Here is a 20,053-nt window from a genome sequence, read left to right on the forward strand (position 1 = left end):
TTACAGCTATGAAAATAGATCCATAAACTTAACAGCACTGGAGTCCTCATTAAAACTCCTGCTTGTTTTATACACAACACTGAAGCCTCACGCGCTCTGATGTTATTAGGCACTTGGCTGTGACCAGTTTGGTGTAATAATTAGGAACTGACTTATTATAACTGAAAAGACAGCTCTGATGTCAGCGGGACTTATAAACACTGTGTCACACCGTTTTATTATTTTTACTACATTTACTCATAATGTAAAAATAGCAGCCAGTCTATTCTTTGGGAGTTTATTCGGGTCCAACGCAGCTATAATAGGCTCTTCTTTGAGAGCTAGCGATGAAGCATGAGAGATAGCTTGTCTTTTCTGAACTCATTCATCTCAATCAGAAATCTTTCAACTAAAGAGGGGGGAAAGGGAGATGGCAGCACAGCAACATGAATCCCCCAAACATGGATCAATGCATCTGTTAACCTGCCGTTTCTGAGCTTTAGTAACTGAGCTTTATGAGAAAGCAAACGCTAGGCATGCTGTTGAAGCAGGCACCTCCAAATTCTGGGAGAAAAGTTGGGGAATCCAATAGAAAGAGAATTAGCCAGAGCTGAATTTCTGTTCTGGATGCATGCCTCCCACCTCCTCTTATGAGATTTCTCTCCGGGATCTAATGCTGAGAGAGGGTTTGACTCTCCCTTTTCAGTTCTTTGTCATTTTGTTTTGTAATTACTTAAGATTTTTATAGCTCTATTGGAAAGACAACAAAATTGCAGAATTGTTGTTTTAACCTGAAATGAATACTGGGAAGGTCATTGCTCTTTGTATTAGGTGAACCTTAAATGTTATTAGAACTTTAAATTGTTTTTTATTAAATGTTATTGTTCAGATAAATCATATGTGGGAATGCTGGACAATGTATCTGTCTCCCCAGCTGTCTTATTTATTTGCTTATCTTTTTAAGACATTCAATTTATCTGTCTGTCCCTGGTCTGTCTGCATATTCTCCATCTTCTAATGACCTACAGCTACTCCTTGATATTATTTGAAGACCCATTAGAGCTATTGTTGTCCAGCTGCTGTTAAAATCAGATACCTTAAATGGGGCAGCACTCCTTCCAATCTCCCAAACAGCAGAAGAGCCATAAGCATCTTACTATGGATTTCTTTTTATTAAAGTTGTATATCTCCCTTTTACAAAAAACTGGCCTGCATCTTGGGAAGCCCAGCCGAGGTCTGTATTTCCCAGGGGACCCATGTTCTTACAGGTCTTGTTGCTCCAACTGCACCCCCCTTTCCCCAGCTAATTTGTCTTTCAATTTGTTGCAGGTGCAGCCTGCTAATGAACTCCCCCTTTGCCCTGATCATGCAAGAGGAACGAGACCTCAGGTAGCAGCATGACTTGGAGCTGAAGGCTTGGGAACTCAATGCTCCGTCGCCAAAAGGCACAGTCAGACAAGCCTCCGTACGCCAGCGCCTCACCACTGCTGCAAGGAGCAGAGGGAGAAGCAGTGAGGACAGCACTGCTCCCACCGATGCGCTGAGCACCCAGCAGCCTGCTCAGACCCCTGCAGATGTCGCCCCCCCGACACGGTAACGCCGATGCCGTCACCTTCTGGGAGAAGGGGAGGTTAGCCCCATAGAGCCTCTCCTGCCAGAGCCGTACTGACGACCAGATGCTGTAGTTATCTCACATACTAATGTTCAAAAGCCCCAATAATTATTTCAAGCAGACCCCGGGTTAAGGCACTTTACCCAGCGACGCGTCTGCAGCAGACAAGAAGGTTGAGGAAAACCTGATCCAGCACCATCTCGCAGCCTCTCCAATTTACTGCTATCAAATTTCATCAGCGACTCAGAACTTGATCTTTCTATTGATTGACTGGAGTCACCTCTAGATATTTTCATGCTGATTTGGAAGCCCTTTCATACAATAAAAGCAGAAAAAATGAGGTTAAGGAAGACTTTTGACCACTGAACAGCAATTCCAGCCAAAACTTTCCGAATCAAGTAATTTGCAAAGTTGGCTTCTGCACCGAGAGAAACTCTCTGTGCCTGAACACGGCACACAAAGTGGGATCGTTCCTGTCCTCACCTTGATCTCCTTGGACTGGATCAGCTTTAGATGAGGAGTTTCCATGCTGATCCTGAGAGCAACCCCTAGCCCAGTAGCTGCCTTCCTCAGGACTCTTGGCACTGCCCCTGCCCTGGGATCCCGCACTCGGCCGCAGCTGCCATGCTGTACCTGCTCGCTCTCCTTCTGCACCGTCTCCCCTTGGCCATGGGACAGTATGACATTTGCAAGTCCTGGGTGACCACAGACGATGGCCCGTCATGGGAGTTTTACGCTTGTCAGCCCAAGGCCATGCGGATGAAGGATTATGTGACAGTGAGAGTGGATCCGGCAGGCATCACCTGTGGGGACCCTCCGGAGCGGTTCTGCACCCACGTAAGTATTTCCCTCCTTGTTTGATGCACTGTAAGAGGCTCTGCTTGTAGGTGGCCAGGCACAGCGTCCTGCTGAGGTGCTGCTGGAGGAATATTCCCACTCAGGGTGGCAACACTGGCTGCCGCCTTGAGCTCCCAGTCTCCAAATCTGGGAGATGGGAAAAGTTGTCCCTGCGCATCTTGGTGCTGCACGAGGGGGGGGCCCGTGAGCGGGGACGGGGCAGTGCACCAAGGGGCGGGTGAGGAGCTGGGGAGGGCTGAGGGGCAGAAAGACAAGAGCTGTTCTTGGTCTGAGTTTCAGAAGCACAGCTGCCAGCAGCAGCAGCCCGAGCTGCTCTGAGAGCACACACCCACATGGTGAAATGTGTGGTGGGTTCGCCAGTCCCACACCAAAAGGCTGCGGAGTCCAGGGGCCTCCCTGCCGGTAATGCCCGCACCAGGGCTGTGCCAGAGGTGGGCGCTTTGTCTCGGTGTGAGAGTAAGGGCCAGGACAGCAGAGGCCACGGGGAGCTCAGGGTCAGCTGGTCTGGCACCACGACTTTCCCCAAAGTCCCTGAAAACGCAGCTCTCCCTTCCTTCTGGTCTCAGTGTGAGAAGACTTTGTGGACAGACACTTGCCCTTGTAGTTAAAATCTTTAACTTATTTTCCCTTAAATATTAATCATTGCATTTCATTCCGTGCACCACAAAGCTCAGCAGGAGCATTTGATTTATAATTCACAAGGCTTTATGTTGTTAAAAAGAGTTCAGGGGTCAAAGCAGAGAGCAAACCAGCATGGCTGCAGCATCCTCTGCCCCGTGGCAGCGGTGCAGGGCACAGCAACAAAGGCAACCCCTGTTGATGGGACTTCCACTGAGCAAGGAGCAGCTTCTAAAGTACGCCACCCTACTAGCTGCAATGAGAATGGGTGTTCTCATCTAAGTCAGCAAGAGAGAGAAAGGAGTCCCAGTTTCTATTGCCTGCTCTAACCAGAATTGTGTATCCCGTGCCTCAGTTTCCCACCTGGAGAACACCCTGGGCCTAAGCAGCTCGGGGCTTCTCTTGAAAATCCAAGAGAAAAAAAGCACTGCTTTGGTGCATCAAAAGACACCAAGCATTTGAGACCATCACGACATGACACCACTATTTACCCCATTCTCTCCAGCCTACGGGGGGGGGGCTCATTAGAGCCAGAACTGTTTTCACTAATTCCAGATAAGCAGCAGCTTTTCTCTTTAAAAGATCATTCGAAAGAAAAGATCAAGCCAAAGGTTGCAAATAAAACAGTTAACTATTGATAAGGCGCTCTGGAGTCCCATTTATCTGGCTGGCTGCAGAAGGATTAGAAGGTGAACAACAGATTGCATTCTGCTAAATTCACGGCTGCTATTTGCAAATGCTCCCTGGCTGACGGGGCGCTGGGCTCCAGCTCCACTGCCCTCCGAGGAAGTAAAAGATACCAACAGAAATCAGCTCTGTGCATCTCTTGCTTCAGTCAATACTGAGCTAAAGTCTTTCTATTCTGGGCACCAGCAGCGTTTCCCCGTAGCGTACGCCTGCCATGTGCTGTAACACTTGCAAACACCACGTACGTCCCTGAATGAGTGTTGCACAAATGCAGAACATGGATTTGCCTTCCTGTCCCTGCCTGACCCCGGCGGGAGCACGCCCGGCCCAGCCTTTGTCTGGCAGCACAGAAACGGTCCTCCCCAGCAAAATCCCTGATAAATTCCCTGGCGGAGACACGAACTCAAAACAGAAACAACACGCTGCGTGCTATTTTTCAGATTTTTTTGGATAGGTTTATGAAATCCCACCTTATTTATTGCCTCGTCTCCCACATCTCACACCAGTGCTGCCCTCTCCGGAGGATTAGAGTTTCTAAAATGAAGCCAATGAACTCCAGCACTGCTGAGCCCCCCCAGCATTTAGTGCGCAGAGTAGGAGACGGGGTGAAATCCGTGCCTCAGGACTTGTGCGCGTGGAGGCCGTCAAGGTACATTTTCAGGGCCCTTGTCACGGAGAAGGGCACACGGCCACTTACTGCTGAGCATCCCCTTACGGTCGGCGTAAGGTGGAATCAGCAAGAAGCGGCCTCTCCATCACGGGCCCTGGGTGGTGACTTGACACCTATTGACATGCAGAGAGGCACGCAGCGTCCGCAGCGGATGTGAGCGGACTTGTGCTAGCCCTGCGCAGGGGAAGCGCTGGACAAAAATCAATGCCGCTGCCCGCCGATCATTGCGACCTCAGAGCCTGGTCCTTGCTGCGAGGGGAAGGTCGCAGCTTGCACAGACCCAGCGGGTCGGCGGTGGGCTCCCACCTGAGCCCCTCACTGCCAGCCCGCCCCGATGCCTTTCCCTGTCCCATTACCCTTTCTCTTCAGGTTTTAATTATTTTCACTTAACAGGTGGGTCCTCAAACAAGCCCAGCTTTCCAACAGAGAGGCTCTTACAGTGGCTATATTGCTTTCTTAGGTGTCTTTCAAAACAGCAGGGTACTGCCCGTGAAGTTAAGCTAACATTACTAAGAATTAAGCCCAGCCCGGCAGGACGCCTGCGCTGCTCAGACAACTGAAATTGAAGTTAAAGACACGCAGACGTCCCTGGGTGCTGGAGGTGGGCCATGATCCTGCACACAGCATCGCTGGATGAAGGTGCACAGCCCTGCTTGGGCATCGGCAGCAGGGCCAGGACCCCACGAGCACCTCCTGCGAGGCTCTGACCTTCCAGGCTGCACCCGTGCCCCGGAGGCTTTGCACAGCCCAAAGGATAACACACACACATTACAGTTTTACCAACTCACAGCAGCCCTCGGAGTTCTGCAGAAGGAGGCGCCTGGGGGATTGCAGGAATCATTGGGAGGGTTGTCTTTTCTCAGTTTTACAGCAATTTCTAGTCACATCTGGCTGCTCCGTTCTGGCTGTGCAGCGTTTTGCTGCCTATTAAAGCCCCGAGTTTTTGCTTTTTTCCACAGCTCTCGAGCCGTCTCCTATCCATGTCAGTGCCCTTCTGGCAGGGTTACCTGAAAAATGAATTGTACTTTCCCTTCTGGCAGGGCAGGGGGGAGCGGTGGGAGCAGGAAGACAGATGGATGAGCAAATAAAAGCCTGAACGATCTGAAAGCAGGACCGAAGACTAACAGGGAACAATAGGGAACGGGGCTTTTAACCGAGGCTGCCGAGGGGAGGGGGAAAACTTCAAAGACCCAGGCCAGGGCACAAAGCAGTGAAATGCAGATTTCAAACCAGATTTCAAACCAGATTTCAAATGGGAGGTGCTGGCCAGAGGGGCCCAGCCAGGAGCCAGGGGCACACAGGGCTGGGGATGCGGACATGGTGCAGGAAGGTGGCCCAGCCCCGGCGCTGAGCTGTTCCCCATTGCTGAAGCACTTTGACACCGAGCAGGGGCCTTGGAGAATTTCGCTGTCCAAGCTTTGGCACTTCGCACACCTGATAAAAAATGACCCACAGGTTTTGTGGGCAATTTACATACAGGGCAGGTGGCGGGGAGCGAGCAAACGTCACAGCCACGTTCCCTGTCCCAAAGGGGCTGGCAGATCACCGGCTTTCCAAATCATTACAGCAAAGGTGAGGGGAATGAGCAGAGGTGTCGGGAGCTGGCTGCCTGCGAGGCAGCGGCCACCACGGTGGTTCTGCTGCTCCTTAACACCCTGCCAAGAGCTGCCTGCAGCCCTCGGGATCGGAGCTTTTTTTTTTCCAGAGGTGTCGAGACAGTATTTCTTGTTCAGACAATGCTCTTTGATGCAGGGCCGAGCTCTTAGCCCATATTGATGGGTCAGGGGTATTTTTATTTAGCGTCAGCATTGTTTCATCAGCTAATAGAGCTTGTTGATTTTGGCACGGGTACATGAAAGGAAAAGGCTTTATTTATTCATTATGCATTCAGCCAAATTTGATGTTTAGTTTAATTCTTAGCTAAACTTTCTGAATGGCGTGGGTTTATAAGGCTTGTGCTAAAGAGCTATTTCTCTTCTGAGACCAGCTGCTAGCATAGGAAAAAGCAGACAAACTTTTAGGCACAGAAGTCCTTTTCCCTAGGCTCTTAGCCTGTGTCACATGCTGCTCCACCTGGCAGCATCTTCACACCCTTGTTTAGGTACAAACGGATGACTGTGGGTCTGGGGGGGGGTTTAAAATGAAATTCAAAGTTTTTAAAGAAAGAAGGAAAATGGAATTGCTTCACAGATGCTCTTCCAACGGCATTTGTAGAGATGCAGCCTGACCTGGTGGTTAAAGGACGGATTCATCCCTGCTGGTATCCCAGGCAGTGACAAGATACGCAGACCTTCCCCAGCCTGGGGGGCAAAGCGTGAGGGGCCTCAGCCTTGTGACCACCCTGAGACTCGAGGACACCCTTTGGGCTGAGCAGAGCCCATACATGAGTCAAATCCTTTCTAAGAAGAGGGGATGTCCTCCCTCCTTGAATGAATCAGCAGCACCCACAGTTGACTGCAACCCCAGCCTTGGCCGTAGCAGGGGGCTGGGTGCCAGAGCTCCCCGCTGCCCTTCCTGGCAGGAACTACGTGGCACTGGGGACAATTACTTTGCCTTTATGCCAACATTCAGCAGCACAAGAAGCCCACTCTCAGCTGTCAAAATGCCACTGACAACTCAGTCAGGGACAGAAAGCCTCATCTTTCTTTCCACATCTGTGAGGTGCTAACAGACCTGATCCCCCACCAACCCTCCAGAACAGACGTGACGCCTGGAAAAGCCTCCTCTTCCCTTTGAGTAGCGCCTGGAAAAGCCAACTTGATGCCATTTGCATCAGGATGAAGGCTTCCTAATTCACCAAATGCATCCCTTGCAGCATTGCTTTCCAGCATGGGAGAAAGGGCTGGGGTCTTTTGGATATATTCCACCCCCCCCCCCCCCCAAAATCTCTTCTCAGCACCAGGGCTGCTGCAGAAAACACAATCCAAAGTCAAGACCAGTGGCTCCGTGCCCTTGGGGCCAGACCCTTGCATTGCATGTTATTAGCTGCTCAGCAAATTGCACGCCACCACTCTCCTACCACAGAGGCTACTCAAGTGCAGCAGGATCTCGGCGTTATAAAAGCAGAGGCTTTACAGAAAATGAGAGAATACAGCTCGGTTTTAAATTAGAGAGTGCTGAGCAAACGGGATTTCCACTCACAGTCCGTGGCAATTTCCCTAAATGCCCAGTTCGGGATTCATCTCGTTGCAAAGTGGGATATTGCTCTCCTAACAAGAATCGCTTCAACTCGCTGATGGAAAAGGCTCAGCAACAGAAATCAAGCTGTCAAGTAGATTTAATTGGTACAGTGAACAGAAAGTTTACCCCCACCTTAAGAGATGAGAAAGAAACTGCTCTTACGGAAAGCTTTGCACTTCAGTGGGGACAGCATCCAGATGGAAAAAGCCAGAGAGCAGTGACTCCAAAGGCTTGCTGGGGAGCAGCTCCTCCAGCATCTGTGGCCCTCACTCGTCCACCAGCTCCACGCACAGCAGTTTTCCATGAGCAACTTTTGAAGCTAAGAGATTCAGGGAAGTCCCTCTTACTTATTTTTAATCTGTGTTGTATTCTGTAGCATAGATATGATCTCCTTCAGGCCCTGACACTTAGTGGGAAGGACCGCTCTTCTACCATGGTTTCCATAAGTGCATGCAACAGCAAAAGCAGAGTAAAGGATGCAGGAGCCCTGATAGGAGATGGGTGGGTGCAGGGGTGTTCACCACCAAGCTGTCCTGCTCCTATAAAGGCTCTGGGGGTATCTGCACCCCCATTTGAGGGCTGCAGCAGTGCCTCTGTTCTACTCATCTCCCCCCCCCCCCCCAGCACCAAGTCCTGCCCTCCCCCATTCAAACTATCTGGGCCTCTCTCAGAGAATAAAATATTAATAGCAGCATAGCAAGCCTCTCTGCAAAGGCTGCATGTATTGAGCTTGCAAGGCGCTCAAGCTTTTAGAGAGCAGGACACTTTTCCTACTTCCTAAGCATTTTCTTCGTCCTGAATCAATAATGCACTCCGAGTCCAGCAAACAGGTCGCTGCTGCTGCGCTGCTCCTGGTAGGGGCCGCATCTGCACTCAGGTGCTCTTCTGTAGCGAGACACAGGGCTTAAACTGGCAGAGGAGGGATGGGGCAGGATCCAGGCAGCTTAATTTGTGGACAAGCTTTTGGGAAGTGCCCCGGGAAGAGCAAAGCTTGCAGCTCTTGGGTACAGAACGTCCAGGTTTGGAGGCAAGCTAAAAAGCAGTCAATGGGATTAAACCTCCGCATCCCTGAACGTGTGCCCACATTTGCTGGCCGAGGGGCGCCTGCTTCATCAGCTCCTGATCCCGCTGGCTGATCCCAGCCTCGAGGTCACCCCTTAATCTGCAAACTGGCAAAAGGAGCAGTGCCATAGCACAGCCCCACCCCGACGGCAGGGCGGGCACGGAGGTGAGGCCAGCGGAGAGGGGTCGGGGTTACAGCAGCTCATCGGGGGATTACCAGTTCCGAATGAGGGAGCTGCTCAAAAATTATGACATGGGAGGCCAGGCTGCGCGCGATGCGTGGATGTGCCCAGCGCAGACAAGATTATCTGCTTAGGAGTGGAATTTTCCACGTGGTGCTTAACCCTCGCATCACCCCCAGATGGGCTGCACACGCATTTTTGGGCCAGGGCGATCCAGCAGCAGAGGCTGGGCTGCTGCTCCGAGGCACCCCGGGGCTGTGGAAATGTAAGCACTGCTCTGAAGGCAGCCCTGCCAGTGCCCTGCTGGGGTCCTGCTGGGAGAGGTCACCCTTAGACTGGGCTGATTTCAGCCTGGTGCTTAAAGTTTGTCCTGTCACCAGATTTTTTTTTTGACCATTTTGTCTGTGCCTGAGCAGTGCCGGCTGTGCCGCGAGGATGGGGAGGTGACTGGGATCAGTCCTTGTGCATGACGGGCACCAGCTGCCTTCTCCCTTTGCAGAGGGGAGGACTCCTGCACAGACTGCACGATCTATGACACAGGGATCCGTGCAGACCCTTCCCCTGTGGAGGTACCAAGCAGGTTACAGAGAAAGTTTCAGAGACAGCATGGGGCAAGAGCTGAGGTTTCCTTGACCCCTACATCAAGATTGGGTCAAGGAGCCACCGCTCTGATGCTCAGCTGCTGGTACCTGGGACTTTCAAAAGCTCCTGTCAAAGCCAGAACCTGCTCCTTAAACCTTTCCCTGCCTCGGTTTCCCCACCAGAGAATGGGATGTTGCATTGGTACTCCCCAACCCAGCCACTCACGCATTTCACCATGGCTGGTGGAGCAACAGGAGCAGCTACTCCTGGAGAAGGGCACAGTGCTGAGCAAAATATGGTGAAATATGCACAAGATGCTTCTCGAATTCAGAAACAGACCGGAGAGGGGGAAGGGGAACAGCAGCCAGCAAAGCACAGGTTGCATCTCCTCTCTTGCAGAGAGATGGGCCCAAGGGAGCGCGAGAGCCTTGAACGAGCAGCATGCTGTTCGGTGAATGAGTATCTGCTTCAGGCCAAAGGAAAGAGGCAAAAAGAAAAGCGAAATGTCTTGCTGAGCGCGTACCGGCGTGCGCCTACTAAGAGCCGTGCGGCGAAGCCAGCGGTGCGTGTTCTGCTGACTCACGGTATCCTGAATCCAGCAGGCAGGCAGAGCATGTCCTAACGCCCCGTGAAGAGGGGTGACCTTGCACTCAGACAACCTCCGATCCGGGAGGAATAGAAAGAAAGGGAGAGAGCAATCAATCCCCCAAACCACTGCGAGATGGAGGGGGGAGTAAGAGTGACATTCGGCTGAGCCAGAATTAGCAACAGATCTGTGGAGGGACCCCATTTCCACCCTATTAATAATTCATCCCAGCTCTGCCTTTACCTGCTAATAAACAGGAAACAGCTTGTTAGTGAGGACGTTCTTCTCCCCTTTTGCTTTCTCTGCCCTAATAAGAGCCCCTTGCAGATGGCTGGGGGAAGGGAGGCAGCGAGGGAAGGGCACAGGAGCGAGCAAACATCCCTGCGAGCCCACGCGCCGCTCCCCATCCCTGCAAGGCTCCGTTCCCCGGAGCTCCCTGCCTCCAAAACGGAGCCAGCCTTCCCCTGCAGAGGTGAAGCTGCTAAATAATCCACCACTTAATCACAGACGCCTTGCCAGAATCTGCCTACACGCACGGGCCACTTAAAAGCATCTCTTCAGAGGGTCAGCACGGAGAGGGAAGCGATGCGCAGGGCTCCGTGCCCAGCTCGGGGCACACCCGCAGGGTGCAGGGACGAGGGCTTTGCTGCGAGCGTTCTCAAGCTCCCAGGCTTCTGGATTATCAAATAGACACGTAACTTCACCGAGTGGCATTTAGGAGAAACAGGCAAACACACATCTTGAAGAAAGCTATTCAGGTTTCATTCCGAAAAGGCGCGTTTTACATTCGGAGCACCCCCAGCATCCCCACAGCCCAATTTTGCGGCAAATGTGGCCCCATCCAGGGGCCCCTCCCTGCCAACACACCAAGAATCCCAAAACAGCGCAGGCAAATACTTCTGAAATGTTTGCTGGATTCAGTACAAAGCCTCACATCACAGCAAAAGCCCACATAAGCACCAGGGATAGGGTAACCAGTGCAAGAGGAACTCGAGCAGCTCAGAGTGGTCTCGTCACGCACCCTGCAGCTCCCTGCATCCCTCCCATGTCCCCCAGCTTTGCAGCTCCCTCTGCATCCATCTGCCTGATTTCTGGCCGTGTTGTTGCAGACACATGAGCAGGGTCCGTCCAAGACCAAGGGACCCTCCAGCTTAGCTGGACCAGGAGTTGGCCAGGAGAAACCACTCACAGCCTCTAAACCCCCCCCGTGGCAGGGACAGACACCAAACCGCAGCGTCCCTTCTATTTCACAGCCAGTGCCACATCCACCCCAGCTGGGGACGGTGATCCTGAGCACCAGGACACAGCGCAGGGCACTTGGCAGCCTACAGGGAGCTGAGAAACCCCGTCCCTGCTGGGGCCACCTCCAGCTCCCGGGGCACCGGGCTCAGCCACCGCTGAGGGAGGTGCAGACCTTGGCCCTGCACAAGCAGGGACCCGGCCGGCACTTCGCTCCGGAGGTATTTCTGCTCAATTATTTCCATGCTCCCAGCCATCTCCGCCGCTGAGTTATGCCACTTGCCAGCTGTTGGAAATAATCGCTGTAAATTAATTACGGATGTTTCACCCCTCTGATCCCTCCCAGCCCCCACGAATAGAGTGAAAATTAATTGTCAGCAACTATTTCCAGTTCTCTGGGAGTCCCATCCTGGCCACTGGCAGGTTATGGTTTATGCCCCGAAGCATGAGATTTAATTACCCACGAACGTTAGTTTTGATCATAAAAATCACCTCGTCTTTTCATAAATCCCGACAGAGCAGTTGACCCCTGGGGTCAAGAGCAACAAGAGCTAAAATGCCCGGTGATGGCTTTAGGACAAGCCCGCCTGTTCTCCCACATAAACGGGATTCTGGTCAGGAAACAGAGTTGCTTCCTGGAGCAGGTATTGGAAGAAAAACCAGGAAAGTCTCCTGATCCACTCATATCGCAGCGTGGTGACAATTCGTGTTGCAGAAGGCAGGTCTCACTGTGTCAGAGCAGAGGACGGAGCCGCTCGTCACCTGGGCTGGGATGGGGACCGCATCCTGCCTGCTCGGCGCAGGCTGGCAGCTGCAGGGAGCAGCGCGGGGCAGCGGGGCCGCTAATCCCGGGATTAACCCAGGGAACTCATCTGAGCGTAAAGGAGAGAAACAGAAAAACAAATGCACTGAAACAACCCCTCCGGTTTTATCCTGCAACCTGCCAGCCAGACAAACCCAACGCTGCGCTCTGCGGGGAGAAGCCACAAAATAAAACTTCGGGTGTCTGGATGCCTAGAGCCAGGGACAGAACAAGTGCTGTCACCGTCACTGCCCGAAATCTTCCCCAGCAGGAGCTGTGCTGTGAGCACGGGGGCTGCTCCAGCCGTGCTCCCGGCCATCTGCTGCCCCACGGGGCCACCGCATGGCGGGGACCCTGTCCCCCAGGGGTACCGGTGACAGACAGGCTGCGCAGGGGAGGGGGCTGCAGGACACCTGCGGGGAGCACGGCGGGAGCAGTAGCAGGGATCAGGTGCACGCAAGGATTTTGCCAATGCAGTTGTTTTGCAGGGTCTGATGGAAATTTGAGACGAACCCGAGCGCTTTGTTGCTGTGTGAGGCAACGCGGGGACTTTGTGAACCTAATCAGCTAATCTTTAAGCTGAAAACCAAGGCAGGGTCGTAGGTGCACTGCAGGAAGCGGAAAGACCTTGGGATGCACCTGAGAGCTCCTTAAGACGTCTGGAGCAGGGCGAGCACCGGGAGAGGATTGTCACCTGGTGGGCGGAGGTGACATTCAGTGATCCCTGGAGGGAGGTTTTTGTGCTGCTTTTCCTCATTGAAAGCCCTCCAGCAACCACCCAGCTCAAAGGCCAGCGAAACGCTGATCCCTCGCAGGGTTGTTTTGCTCTGGATGACTCGTGCTGCTCACAAAACCTGATAAATGCTCGCCGAAGGAGGGGAAGCACCACGCCATCCCTGCCCAACGCAGCCCCCCGCCTCCTGCCTGCACCCCAGCCGTGTCAGGGCCGGTTGTTGCTGATGGCACACAAAGGTCAAGGCATTCTCCTGGCTGCTGGGTGAATCTGTTTGCTAAGTAGCAGTCCCATTTGCAAAGTCTGCAGGGGGTTGGATCGGGTTCCTCGGGACTTTTAACGCTGGCAGCTGTAGAGGGGGTGACCCAGCTGCCCAACCATCACCAGCTCTTGCAGAACACCCTGGAAACATCTAAGGTCTGAGTTATTGGAGAAAACACTACAGAAGGAAGGACACAAGGGAAACCTGCACAACAGCATGGGTCTTTGTGCCCAAGAAATGCATTTAATTCCTTCTCCTTGGATAAAAAATCTTCCTACAGAAAAATCAACATTTCTTCACCCCAGCTAAAAACAAAGTTTTGATTTCTGAAGCTACTCCAAACTGACGTGACACCGCTCATCTTCTTGTGATTGGGATTAAAACCAGGTCGATCCCAGGGTGACCTGGGCTCTAGGAGAAGCCTTGACCTGAGCTATAGGATCTCACCAGGCAGAGGAGACCTGGGGAAACAGCACAGCTCCACGGGGTCCCCAGGCCAAGACACCAGCTGAGCAGCTCACAGGGGTTCTGACAGCAGTGGTTAGCATCTTTGGCCGAGCAGTACAAGCTTCCACATTGTCCTCTTATTTTTCATCACTCAAACCTTTATTTTTTCCTTTAACATTACTAATATTTTTATTATTTTTCTTCATTGTGCAGCTAGCGATTGTAATTTCTTTCCAGCTTTTCCTTTGGCATGGGGACCTACTGAAGGCTGCAGTTTTATTTCTGTGCAGCTTTCTCCATTCACAACAGATGTCTAGTTTGTTTAAAATATTCAACAGCTTAATGATTAATCAAGTAATTTCACCTACAAAAATATATAATTTTATGCTATGAGGCTTAAAAATGGCATTATCTGCCAGGAAAAAAAGCAAAACAACTTTGTGCACTCATTAAGAGCCCTGGGAACCAGCTGGGCTTTGTGAAACTGGGCTTTTAGTGCGCCTGTTTTCCCCGTTCCCTCTCCCCCCAGCAAGGTGGGGGGGCAGCTTACCTACAGCACCCTGGATTCCTGTCATCGTGCCTTGTCAGAGGGAGCTTGCTGCCCAAGAAATCCTCCCTCAAGGACCAAACCCCCGCTGTCACCTTCAGAAGCGCCCTCGTGCAGCATTTCTGCTGAGCACCGAGAGGAGGTGAAACCCAAGGGTGCATCTGCAAACACCAGCACGGGACATTTCCAGACATGTCACCCTCCCGGGGACATTTTCCCCATGCCGTCACAGTCTTGCTGTGATGTCGTTTATTACAGCAACTTGTCCTCAGCTAGGATTTTACCGCTTGCCCCAGGGCTTCGCCCATTTGGGCTGAGCTTGGGCTCAGCAAGGCTGCAACACTTTTTGGTGCACCCACAAGAAAAGAGCAACCAGAAGAGCATGCTGGAGAACTGCAACATTTAGTTGCCATGAGGACATTCACGACTGATTTAATAGCGTGAGACTAAGTGAACTGTTTTATTTTAAGCTCCCTGGGACCAAGTTTCCCTGGCTAATGCATCCTGACTTTTAGATTGAAGACGTAAATATCTTGAGACTTTGGACAGATTCTTTGGAGGACACATGGCTTGGATAAGGAAACCAGATTCTAAAATAATACCTGGAATTGTTTCAACAGTGCTATAACTGATCTTACCAGGACCAAGGGAGCAGCCAAAGAGTGGCCATCTGTTTCCGCTCCCCCCTGCCCTCCCGGCTGACTTCAAACCACCCCACCGGCAGCAAACGCATTGAGCATCCCGAGGAGGAAGGACATTTCAATAAGCCCAAAACCAAAAAGGAACATTTCATTTTAGCAGAGGAAGCCATAGTGACGTGACTCACTTGGTGGCTTTTGAGGCTCTTGCCCACCTTTCAGCGCTGTCACTTAGAGGTTATTTTCACGTTTGCCCTGTTAAAACTCAGCAGATCTCAAGCCATATGCCACTCCGGAGCACCGGGGTGCTTAAAGACACCCTTGGGCTTGCTGAGCTGTGCACGTTTACAGGTTTGTGCGTAAAGGAGCCACCAGGGATCATGAGCCTCCAGTTCCCTGATCCCTGGGACAGGCATATGGGAGACAGGCAGGGTTTTGGCCCTGCTTCCTCCTGCTCTCAGCCTGCCAGCCCGCACCAGGAGGCATGCCTGGCCATGGTGCCGGGCCAGCTCCATCCATCCCTGCAGGTGGGACACCAGGAGGGGCCTTGAATTTGTCAGACTCGGCTGCTTCCCCTCAGTGCTCCTGGGAAACCTCTCCCACCTCCCACCCTGGCCACCCTTTACAGCTGCAGGTACCGCTGTCACGCATCCCCTCTGCTCTGGGTAGTGTTTTATCATCGTGGTTTGGTTGCAAAGCTCTTCCCTCGTGTAGTTCACCCACTGGTTAAGGAAGCCTCCAAAATCATCTGCAATAGAAGCAACATCCCTAGCCCTGAGGATGGGCCTGGTCAGCACAGCCACGCTGGGGACAGCTCAGGCAGCAAATACTCGGTGGAGATTCATCCCCTACCTGCTTGGGTGCTTTAGCAGCCCTGACGGCTGCTGCACGCAATGAAAGGAAGCCACACCAGCAAGGGCACCCCTGAGCAGTATCACGAATTTATTGGGGAGCCTTCTGCTCTGCCCCGCAGGCGGTCCCCCCACCAGCCCCACACTGCAACGCCGCACTGCTGTGCCTTTCTTCAGACATGAAAACAGAGCTCCAGGACGGCCTTTTCAGGGTTGTCCTATTAAGCCATTTGTACGACCGCATTTGTAGCAGAACCATACTGCAACACAATATGTTGCCTCAGCACAGGAAAATGCACTCAAAGCCCCCATAGCTTCAGCTGATGGGGATTTTTCATCCTCTTCCATCAGCAGCCACTGTAAAGCTGTGCTAAGAGGCAGCTACATCCCCCAGCAGGAAGCTGTGTCTCATTAGCAGAGGTAAACAATTCCTCTGAACGTGACGAGTCAGGAGAGCATATTAAATATGTCAATACCTTATTTTTTTTTTTTTTTAAATCTCCGCTCCAGTGCGGCATGCTGCAGCAGGAGAGGCCCCCCAGCACCCCAGCTGGCATCTGCCCTTGCTCAGGACATCTTCCTTTGGGAAGGGAGCACCAGGCAGGTGCCCTCACCCCGCGACCTGACCCACCCATGCAGGTCTGAGCACATCATCCATGCCCCTCATTCACTTGGTACAGCTGCAGGTGAAAAATAACCGAACACCCACCGAAGCATCCATCCAGTGCCTTCCCTGCTCAGGGGGATGTGCATGCACCGCACCAGGGCTCAGCAGCTCCGGCCACAGCCCCTTCCTCTCCCCGCACACACAGGAGATGGCAAAAGCCACACGTCACTGCAGTTGGGGTTGTGTCAGGAGGTTGAGCTCATGTTGGAAACAGTACAAGTTTTGTTGCTTTTCACCCCCTGGTTTCTGCTGCTTTCCCTGGCAGCTTAGCACACGCATGCAGCAAGGCACGCTTTATTTACAGGAGCCCCCACCCGCCCCCCCAGCCACTGCTTCATCCCTCGCAGAGCAGCCTGGTGCTCACGTACAAATCAGCTGCTCGCTGTTTTTGCTCGTGGAGCTGCCTTACTTACAGCACGCTACCCAAACGCTGCTCAGAAGACAGAATTATTTATGCCCTCAGGAGCTTTTCTAGGCTTCTCGGCGCTGTGGCCTCCGCTCGCTTGTACCCAGCACGCCTCTGAGACATGGGGAGGCCACAAGCCCATTTTACAGATGCAGAGTGGAGACAGCCCTAGGCAGTTCCTGGTGGGTTTGGTAGCCCAGCTGGAGATGGCAAACCCCAGATTTTCCAAAGTACTTCACATTATACATCAGCATCCGTGTTCAAGGCACAGCACCAGTCCCCACATTGCACCCACAAGTACCCATTTGTGGAAGCCGGGTCTCCCCTCCTCTGCCTTGCCCAGGGTCTTCGTAGGGCACCATAAATCAGACCACAAGCACTTCCACCAGCTTTGCAGGTCAGAGCAAGCCCCTGGCACAGGATCAGCGCTACAGACACATAAGCAGCCTCTCCCCAGGCTTCCCCTGCTCACAGCACCAGGGATGTCCCAGCCCCAGGACACAGCCAGCCTGCCACGGTCCCTGCACCTCACAGGGTTTAAACCTCTGGTACCATCATCAGCACAGCTCCTGCATGCAGCACTCTTCGTTCCAGACCACCCACAAAGCATTCAGAAACAAAACCATAAAACAACTCTCGGTCTTACCTTACTGCTGTGCTCAGGACAGCCAGACCTTGCACCCCTGCAGGCTGCTCACCTCCAAGCATCATCCCTGAGCAGCTCCAGCTGCTTTATCATCTCCTCTTATCACCTCCTCGGTGCCAGGTGGCTCTGCCTCTGTGGTGAGGGGCCCGGCCACAGCTGAGCCTGGTGCCGTACCAGGCCCTCTCCCTCCCCATCCTCTGGGGTTGGGTTCTGGGAGTGACAGTATGAGGCAAAGATGCTTTGTATGCAACAAAGATTTGCAGTGTGAAGCCATGCAGGGCTTTTCAGGGGTCAGAATCTGAAAAATATACCTGCTATAACACATCCCTGCATCATCCCCGAGGCAGGCCTGACCCACACCACTCCACCCTGCAGACAGGGGCTGCAGGGCAGGACAAACCCCAGCTTGTAATGAAGAGTTTTAACACACACACGAGCAATGCACCCATCAGCACAGACAACCCTGTTATTGAGCTGAAAAATCACCAGAAATGGTTATCGCGTCAGGCTGACTGGGTGCAGCCCAGAGCGTGCCTGCACCACTTGTCCCTAAGGCCAGCATACTGTCCTGGGGCAGCCTGGGGGGTTCAGCAGAGACACCACAAGAACAAACTTCTGTTCTCTGCCTTACATCCCAGTCCCGTCCCAGCTCAGGGCACAGGGAAATGGGGCTTTCCCCCTCCAGCAGTGCTGGGCCCCGCTCAGAGAGCCTGGGGAATGGTGTCTCACCGGCCTGGTCAGTGTCAGGAGCCGGCAGAGGCATGGAGGCTGTGTCTGGGGATTGAGACGTTCCCTCTTTCTGAGCAAGCAGGCGTGAATGTGGCTTTCCACGGGCTTGTAACTCGGCCAAGCTGAAGTGAAGTTTCTCAGAGACAGTCTCAGGGAAAATGCTTTCTATGAAAATTGCCCCTGTGCCAAATTGAAGGGCCCTTTCCCAAAGGGCCTTTCAGAGGAAACAACTCAGCTATTCTAATGGCAAAGGCAAAGCTACATATTTCTGTCTTAAATTCATTCTCAGAAACAGCATCATGCAGAGCCAGGCCCCCGGCACACTCCAGCTCAGCCGAGCAGTTAACATTTTGACAAAAGCAGCAAAAAAAGAAGGAACGGGGGCAAGCAGGGTCTGGCTGCGAGCTCAGTCACCCCCGCGTGGCCCACAGTGCCCAGGCATTGCTTTCTTCTCTCGTGACCGTTGTTGTTGTTCCAGGAGAACCCGTACCTGTGCAGCGACGAGTGCGATGCCTCCAACCCCGACCTGGCCCACCCGCCCAAGCTCATGTTCGACAGCGAGGACGAAGGGCTGGCCACGTACTGGCAGAGCGTGACGTGGCGCCGGTACCCGGAGCCACTGCTGGCCAACATCACGCTGTCCTGGAACAAGAGCATCGAGCTGACGGACGACATCGTGATAACCTTTGAGTACGGCCGGCCCACCATCATGATGCTGGAGAAGTCGCTGGACAACGGGAGGACTTGGCACCCGTACCAGTATTACGCAGATGACTGCATGGAGGCCTTCAGCATGCCAGCACGGAGGGTCCGGGACCTCTCCACCACCAGTGCCAACAGGGTCCTCTGCACGGAGGAGTATTCCCGCTGGGTGGGATCCAAAAAGGAGAAGACTGTCCGGTTCGAGGTGAGGGATCGCTTTGCCATCTTTGCTGGCCCCGACCTCAAGAACATGGACAACTTGTACACCCGGCTGGAGAGCGCCAAAGGGCTCAAGGACTTCTTCACCGTGACTGACCTGAGGATGAGGCTGCTGAGGCCAGCCCTGGGGGGCACCTACGTGCAGAGGGAGAACCTGTACAAGTACTTCTACGCCGTCTCCAACATTGAAGTCACCGGCAGGTAACGGCCACTGTGTTTCTTTAGGTAGCTCTTCTCGGAGGGATGAGAAGAGGGTTACTGCTAGAAAACTGAGCCATCAGTGTCAGTGTCAACTGATGAGATTATCGGTGTTTCTTCCTCTAAGACCTTCTCTTCCAAACCAGGCAACACTGGTAATAAAACAGATGTGACCTTGCAGGGAATGGCTCAGGCATCTCAAAGGCTACCATGGGGGTGTCCAAGAAGGGCTGTGTCCTTACCAGTGTGGTGTAGGGATGGACAGTCAGGTCTCAGTTCCCTCCCAGATTCCTGTCCCCCGTTCACCCTGTCCCCAGCTGTGCAAACATGGGCAACCTCTGCCAAATATTTCAGGGGTGGTATAGTGGATCTGCGGGTGAGGAATGAGGCTCTCCCCATTACACGCCATCCCACGGGTGGTACAAGCAGCGTGGGTCATCCCGGCTCAGCCCTGTACCCCAGAGCAGCCCTGTCTCAGACCAGAGAGGTTTGGGGTGAGGCTAGACCCAGAGACAGATCTGGGGCAGGGGAAGGCAGGAGGGGGTTTGTTTCTCCTGGTTTTTGTTTTTTGTTTCTCTGTACAATGCCATATGTTACGTTATGACATCAGCCGAAAAAGCAAAGTAAGGTGGAAAAATGCCGAGATGGCTAATTTCCCATCCAGCTTGTGGATTCAGCTTGCGTGAGACTTAGAGGCGAGAGGGGAAAAATCTCCCCATCACCCACCCCTGCTAACAAGGATCACCACAGCGACAGAGGACCCGTTTGTATCGTTTCCAAACTGTTTGCTTCTGAGACTTGCAAGCAAAACTGTTTTGCAGGTGCCACTGAGGCCAGCTTTGACTGCGCTCCAAGGGAAAGGAAGCGGCAGCAGTGGGATGGAAGAGCCCTTTCTTTCGGCAGAGGGTGGTGGGAAGGGCAGCAGGGTGCTGGGAGCGGATTCGGCCACTT

The 20,053-nt window shown here is 53.0% G+C and overlaps 2 protein-coding genes across 4 annotated transcripts in view; one reads left to right on the top strand and one right to left on the bottom strand.

Moving 5' to 3' along the window:
* MED27 (mediator complex subunit 27) overlaps window positions 1-17,334 on the bottom strand; it is a 141,076-nt gene extending 123,742 nt beyond the window's left edge. The window contains exon 1 of the mRNA XM_083807187.1: window positions 17,255-17,334. Coding sequence (XP_083663313.1) covers window positions 17,255-17,319 — 65 coding nt within the window. The 5' untranslated portion in view covers window positions 17,320-17,334. The remainder of the gene's footprint in view (window positions 1-17,254) is intronic.
* Window positions 1-20,053, top strand: part of NTNG2 (netrin G2) — a 46,415-nt gene that overhangs the window by 1,518 nt on the left and 24,844 nt on the right. For all 3 annotated transcript variants that reach the window (XM_083807181.1, XM_083807182.1, XM_083807183.1), the window contains exons 2-3: window positions 1,309-2,428; window positions 18,462-19,105. In XM_083807181.1, coding sequence (XP_083663307.1) covers window positions 2,216-2,428; window positions 18,462-19,105 — 857 coding nt within the window. In that variant the 5' untranslated portion in view covers window positions 1,309-2,215. The remainder of the gene's footprint in view (window positions 1-1,308; window positions 2,429-18,461; window positions 19,106-20,053) is intronic.

This window comes from Anser anser, assembly GCF_964211835.1.
Source record: "Anser anser genome assembly, chromosome: 21".
NCBI classification, from domain to species: Eukaryota; Metazoa; Chordata; class Aves; order Anseriformes; family Anatidae; genus Anser; species Anser anser.